The 7670-nt window shown below is 34.6% G+C and overlaps 1 protein-coding gene across 1 annotated transcript in view; it reads left to right on the top strand.

The window, feature by feature from the left end:
- Positions 1-6040, top strand: part of pde8b (phosphodiesterase 8B) — a 49536-nt gene extending 43496 nt beyond the window's left edge. The window contains exons 17-22 of the mRNA XM_016528751.1: positions 414-612; positions 1101-1318; positions 1400-1538; positions 1612-1779; positions 2643-2772; positions 4703-6040. Coding sequence (XP_016384237.1) covers positions 414-612; positions 1101-1318; positions 1400-1538; positions 1612-1779; positions 2643-2772; positions 4703-4812 — 964 coding nt within the window. The 3' untranslated portion in view covers positions 4813-6040. The remainder of the gene's footprint in view (positions 1-413; positions 613-1100; positions 1319-1399; positions 1539-1611; positions 1780-2642; positions 2773-4702) is intronic.
- Positions 6041-7670: the final 1630 nt, after the last annotated feature.

The raw sequence follows: 7670 nt of genomic DNA, 5'->3' as shown, positions 1-7670 counted from the left end.
AAAGTCCTTGAATCTGGTGTTCATGAAAGAGTGGGAACCCTGTAAGTATTATTTAGTATTATAGGATGTAATTTAAAATATGAAAGGCACTTAATTAAATACTTGTAACTTAATTATGCACATTATGGCAAGAAAATGTGTAACAGAACGGAAATGAAAAGTTACAGTGAGGGATTGAACTGTAGGGAGTTAAAAGGTTTTCACTCAAAGCTGTTTAAAGCAGGGTAATTATCTGTAAATAAAACTAAAATTATTATAAATAAAGATGAAATAAAATATAAATATTATATGAAAAAATTTAACTAAACGAGAATTAGAAATGTTAAGTTAAAGCACTAAAATTATTAACTGCAAATAAACTACAACATAATAAGTGTGTGTGTGTGTGTGTGTGTGTGTGTTCGTGTTCGCAGGCCGCTCTCATACCTGGGGCTGAAGATCTTCTCTGCTTTTGGCGTGTGTGAGTTCCTGAACTGCACAGAGGCCACGTTGCGCTCGTGGCTGCAGGTGATCGAGGCTAATTACCACGCATCCAACTCCTACCACAACTCAACACACGCCGCAGACGTCCTGCACGCCACAGCCTACTTCCTGCGCAAGGACCGCGTCAAGGTAACCCTGACAACCAAACAGAATACAGAATATTTTATATTTATATTAGATTATATTATTTAATATAAAATGAATTTATTAATAATAATATCATATTAAATTCAAATTCAAAATACATAAGTGTTCAAATTAGAATTTTGATTTTAATATTTAACATCATATTAGAGTAAAAAAAATTAAAAATAACAAATTAATGTTAATGCTATATGTTAATGCAAACAAATTCTTAAAAAAAAACAACTAAAAAAAATAAGAACACTCAAAAAGCAAAAAAACTCATTAATTTATAGTATTTAATACTATTTTCTCACTCTAAAATGTTTAAAACAAAACTTGTGCATCATCTATTGATAAAGCCAGTTAAGTTGCCACAGTTATTGACTGATGCTGTTAATCTCATAAAACAGTCAGCCACTAATATTGAGCTGACCTAAACAATTTTGAGTTACTTCTAAAACTTACCTACGGTATCTGTGCTGTGTTTGCAGGGCAGCCTTGACCAGTTGGATGAAGTAGCGGCGCTGTTGGCAGCAACGGTCCATGACGTTGATCACCCGGGCCGCACCAACTCATTCCTGTGCAATGCAGGCAGCGATCTGGCCATTCTGTACAACGACACGGCCGTCCTGGAGAGTCACCATGCCGCTCTAGCGTTCCAGCTTACTGTACGAGACAGCAAGTGCAACATCTTCAAAAACATGGAAAGGTATCAGTGTCAGCTAAATCATACCTTTCATATGACTCACACTGATCCATGACTCAACTCTCTCAACCTCTCCATATTCAGGACTCAGTTTCGAACCCTACGGCAGGCCATAATAGACATGGTGCTGGCGACAGAAATGACGCGACACTTTGAACACGTCAACAAGTTCGTAAACAGCATCAACAAACCCATGAGTGCCATTGAGGAGACGAGCTCCAATGTAAGACACACAATACTGTTTTTCCATACTGTTTGAGTACAGTCTGACAAATGCAGATCTGCATGTGTTACAGAGTGAAGGCAGTGATTGTGAAGGTCAGGCCAGTATTCGCAACTCTCCTGAGAATCGTCTGTTAATTAAACGGATGCTGATTAAATGTGCCGATGTGGCCAATCCCTGCAGACCTCTGGAGCTCTGCATCGAATGGGCTGGTCGCATTTCAGAGGAGTACTTTGCTCAGGTAAAAACATTCAGTCACAATTGCACTCACATGCTTGCAATGTCTTTCGAATTTTTATTGTCATTTAACTTTAATAAAATGTTGTATTTCCATGTAAAATACAGTGTTTCTGAAGTATAGTATGTAGCACTTGATTATTCCGATTGGACCACAAGAAATTAGTTGAAATAATTGTATTTTCTAATTGTATTTGGGTAATTGATGAAAAAATAGAATTATTATATGTGTATTTATTTATTACATTACATTTGACATAATATACAAAAATTTATATTTAATGACTATTTCAATTCAAAATACATATGCTGAAATTAAAATTCTAATTTTAATAGTAATATTTAATTTGTAATATCTTTAATCGCTATATCTCAATATTTACTTACAATTCCCTCAAAAAGGTTTGAAACAGAAATTATTTATTGCACACATTATCTATTGAAAAAGCTAGTTTTTGTTTTTTGATGAACAGAATATTTATTTATTAAATTATATTTGACATAATATACAAAAACTAATATTCAACAACTATTTAAATTCAAAATACATGTGCTGAAATTAAAAGGATAATTTTAATATTAATATTTAATGTTAATTTGTAATATCTTTAATAGTAATATCTTAATAATTACTTAAAATTCACTCAAAAATGCTTAAAACTGTAATTATCTATTGCACGCATTATCTATTGAAAAAGCCAGGTAAGATGCCACAGTTATTGACTGACTAATGCTGTTAATCTCAAAATGGCCAAATAATGGCAAATAAAATTGGTCAGTCACTAAATTGATATTAATAAAATATATATTTTTTTTTACAATAATTTGTCTTTGTTTTCTGTATTTGCGATCTCCTTCTTTCCTTAGACTGACGAGGAGAAAAGACAAGGTTTGCCGGTTGTCATGCCAGTGTTTGACCGGAATACCTGCAGCATTCCTAAATCCCAGATCTCATTTATCGACTATTTCATCACGGACATGTTTGATGCCTGGGATGGTAAATATACACACACGCACTACATGATAATCAGGGCTGCGCCATTCAAAAATTTGATGTCTCAGTATTTATGTTTTGACATTTGCTTTCAGCCTCATAGCAGTGTTATTTTAGTATCATTGAGATACTCTTATGGTTTTTATTAATGTTTTGAAGTAGTTTTTATTCTTATATTTTTCTGCTTTCATTTTGATTTTAAAAGTTTTAGTAATTTTGTTGTGTATGTTGTTTCTTTTTTTAAATATGTATATATAGTTGTTTTTATTTCAGTTTATATTTTTTATTTCAGTTATAGTTATTTTAATACATCAAGTAAAACTAAATAAGAAATGTATCCTTGGCAACTAGCTGAAATCAATTAAATTTTAAAATTTTAAATATTTCATTTCAATGTTTATTTTATTTCAAATAAAACAACGCTTCCTCACAGCCAACTGAAAAACAAAACAAGCACTCAAAAGACGGACAAAAGGTTTATTTGCAAATCATACATTGCTCTCGTGTTGCCAGAAATAATCTTCAACTGGTTTATTGGATCTTGCCTTAAGATTGCTGTAATATTTATGATTTTTATTTTGCAGCAAAATCATTGTGAATATAAAATAAATATGAAATATTTCACACAGCTCTACAACAAATCCAGAAAAAAAATCACCAAACACTGAGTAGAAAATTATCATTCTAATACACAATAATGAGGAAGTATTTTGCATGTGTGTTTGGGAGAGAGACAGAGAGAGAGAGAGAGAATACTTTCCCAGGCATCTTTTGACTCATCTGGTTCTCCTAAAAGAGATGAAATGGTCCATTAGCAGCAGTAGATGTTGGACCGGAGGGGTTGAGAACGGGGGTTGTGTTAGATGGTTGCTGAGAGGTTGTGATAATGTTGAGCTGATTGTGGCGAGCTTTGGAAACTTTAGGTTCTGTGTTTCCCACTCAGCCGAACCCCAGAGAATAAACCTGCTTACTGTCAACACACAACAGCCGTGATGTCACGGAAACTTTAAAAATGGTGGAGAGGGGAAGGGGTGAGTGTGTGTGTGTATGTGAGAGAGAGAAAGAATGTGCATCTGTGTGTGTGTGTGTGTCTTTGATTTTCGTAGTCTGGGGTCAGGATGCAGTGAAGCAGAATCTCTTGAGCTCTCTGCAGATTTAGTTCCCAAGGTCATGATCAGGTCAGTTTATCATAGAGGAGCTGCGTGTGTGTGTGTGTGTGTGTGTGTGTGTCTGTGTCTGTGTGTCTGTGTGTGTCTGTGTGTGTGACAGATTCAGCAGGGCGCACTGAAAACATCCTCAAGAGGATGTACCAGAAATCTGAGAGTGTGTGCATATGTGTGAACATTCAAATTGCCATATTTACACTCATGCAAACAACACATACACTCACCCGTCTGCAGCCCGTCTGCCAGAAACCAGTGCAGCCGAACAGATGGTGAGATGAGAAAGAAAAACATTAGAATTATCAACACTTGCTTACTGTTACGTACTAGATAGATAGATAGATAGATAGATAGATCAATTTTTTTAATAAACAATACATTTCTATAAAATGTTTATATAATTGTTTTATATTTTTATATTTTATTATGAATTTATATTATTGTTTCCAAAAATATAAATATCATAAGATATAAATATAAATGGAATATACTTTAAAATTATTAACTTAGATCAAAATCTAAAAAAACACACACACCCATAAAATATATAAAAATGTATTTAAGATTTTATTATTATTATTATTAATATTATTTTATTATCAGGCTATTGGCTGTTGATCATTTCCTATAGCTAATTTCTTCTCTCTCTCTCTCTAATTTTAGTTTTTTTTTTTTTTTTTTACGGTTATTTATTATAGTATTCTATCTATATAACAATTGTTTATTTCCTAGAGCTAATTTCTCTCTCTCTTTCTCTCTTTCTCTCTCAGCCTTTGCCAGTTTGCCAGGTCTTATGGAGAATTTGGCGGAGAACTACAAATACTGGAAGAACTTGGATGAGATGAAATGTAAAAGCTTACGGCCTCCACCTCCTCCGTGACCCTCATGACTCTTACCGTCGAGGTCAAAGGTCAGAGGTTACGCCGTGAATGTAGCATCTCTACCCGGCCTCCAAGTTTCCGTCCACTGAACATAGATCAGCAGCCCTGTTTCCCTGACGACGCTCCACCCCTAGCGACAATCACCCGGTAACAAGGGTAAAACAGACAAATGACAAAACTAATGCACTTTATCAGCATACAGTCCTCTTCCAGCATCTTTTCACTTTCTTTTCTTCTCTTCTCTTTTAAAATCCATCTGTTCTCCCAGCTGTTTTTAATGATTTCTGGGCAGTGATTTTTTTGTAATGTCTGACACAAGAAGACAAAGACTGATCTTAGTCCAGTAGAGGACTGTATATACTATATGCGCTCAAATATGGAACTGAAACGTGAATGATCAGAGAGGTCTGTGTCTGTACATGTGCACATGTAACATTAACAGACATGTGGAATCACAGATCCAAATGCCAAAAGGGCTTTATTTGGAAGCAGAGTGTCAGTGAGACTGAGCTACTTAGGAAACCAAAAAGGACCCAGTAGTGAGCCCTGAGGCACGCCACATTTTCCCCACTATTGATTTGTTAAAATACAACACGGATATTTTGACACAATATTGTTGACAGAAGCAAATGTCAAGTTGCCAAAATGGAAGAAATGAAGACACGTTTGTATTTGGATGATGAAACTGTATTGACCAGCACTGAACGCGATTCAGTGTGCGAGAATGTAAAAACTGCGACAGATCAGCCCATTGTGGGCCGTCATTATTCCGGCACTTTCTGTATCAGAACGACTCAAGCCTTTCTCATACTCCAAGGACTGGTGTGTAATAATCAATAATTTTGATATAAATAGCCAATAATAACAAAGAATACATTTCTCAGAAACACTGTATATCCAGACACATACTGTAATAACGTGAAGCTTGATGATGCGTGTGAGCAAAAGTGTGTTTGTTACGATGTGCATAGTGATGATAGTTATGATTTTTACATTTTACACATGACAATTAACATTCCTACTTCACGCAACAGTCCGTACGGATGCAAAATTCCCTAATCTTCAGAGTTATACTGTGTGTAAACCTAAAGTCCAGCACAGTCTCATTATGAGACCACCGACACGGTGACATTTGCTCATGCTGATAGGTGGGATCACACATATTTTAAGTGTTACACCATTTTTAAGTATTATTTATTTACAAATGAGCTCAGCTGTATATCACTGTTAGAATCTTTTACCATAGACACGCATCGCCGACAAGCTTCAAACGCTCACCTTTTGTAGGCCAAAAACCAGCGCAGAAGGTGCGTTTATAACCAAACACGATGATGAGTTTTAAACAGATGTTTGGCTAAAGCCGTTTCGACTGGAAAAAGAACTAGTTTAGATATCTTGTGTCACACGAGACATTTAAAAAAAAAAAAAAAAAAATGTTTTTATTAAACGTAGCTATTTGGTGTCATTTGTTATTTGCGCACCTCATTTTTACCGGGTTACATTTGGACACGTAGCTGAATTGCATTGGCTCGCAGACAGGCTTAGTAGGAATTTATTAAATGTTTATATTCGGTCGACGTTCGGCCTTTTACTCTTTATTCATTGTCGGAAAGGAGCTCTTGAGAACTTCATCTTCACAGCAAGTGTTCTAGAACACCAGCACGACACCACAGAGAGTTCTAGCACGTTCTGCATGGAGTGTTCTAAATGCGATGACATCATAATGACAAACCGTTCTGGCACGCATCACAAAGGCAGATGATTCCACAATGCCCTTGTAAGATGGCAGCGGTTGTTTTTGTTGTTCTTGGTTTGGCAGTGCATCACAGCGAGTGTTTTTAGGTGCTCCAGACAGCATTGTGCAGTTAAAGGTATGCGGTGCACATTCAGCAGCCTGCAGGGTTTTGATTTTTCCTCTTTCCTGTTCTCTCATCCTTCCTGATTCTATCTGTTTCCCTCCCTTTTTTCTTTAATGTGGTCACAAGGGTAGAACAGTGGTTTTGCTAGCCTGTATATGTCATGTATTACATATACTTTTGAAGCCTGTATATGTAATGTATTATATAAAGCATTCTTAATGCATTATAAAATTAGGATCAGTGGGTAGCAGCTAATGTTAAGATTTTAAAATCATCAGTATTGGTCTAAATCAGACAATATTTGTAGCAAATAATATCAGGGATTATTTTTCCTAATTTAAAAAAAAACTTGTTTATATGATGTAAATATTCCAGTTTAACCTTTATGGTTTAACACATGAAATTGGTTTATGATTAAGGCATTATGCTATTTAAAGGTCTAATTGACTAATTAAATAAGCACTGTAATGTATTGCAAATATGGCTATGTTTATGCATAAGTACATAAAACTGATTTATTATATGAATGCATTAAGAATTCCTTTATAATATACTATATATGCATGCTTAATAGAAATTATACTGGTTCTTTCAGACCCGTTTTTGCCATTTATTTGGAGCTCTACATATATGAATGCTGCAGTACAAATTATGGCAGATGCTCTTGTCGCCCTCTAGTGGTAAATCTAGAGATCCACACACATTATTAAACTCAATTGATGCTGTTACATAGTTGTGTGTATATATATATATATATATATATATCATGTGACATTGAAGACTGAAATAATGGCAATTGATGAATGAAGTAATTCATTTCACAATATTACTTATTTTATTATATTTTTATCAAATAAATGCAGCCTTGCTGAGCATAAGACACTTTAAAAGTATTTGAAAAAATCATAAACGTAATTGTTTTCTGAACCGTTTATAAATAGTGTATTTATTAATTTCTTTACAAACAGAACATTAAGTTGATTTGATTTATTTTTACG

This window comes from Sinocyclocheilus rhinocerous, unplaced genomic scaffold (assembly GCF_001515625.1).
Source record: "Sinocyclocheilus rhinocerous isolate Xijiao unplaced genomic scaffold, SAMN03320098_v1.1 scaffold751, whole genome shotgun sequence".
NCBI classification, from domain to species: domain Eukaryota; kingdom Metazoa; phylum Chordata; class Actinopteri; order Cypriniformes; family Cyprinidae; genus Sinocyclocheilus; species Sinocyclocheilus rhinocerous.
Note: the sequence above shows the minus strand (reverse complement) of the source record. Positions and strands in the feature narration are given on the sequence as shown.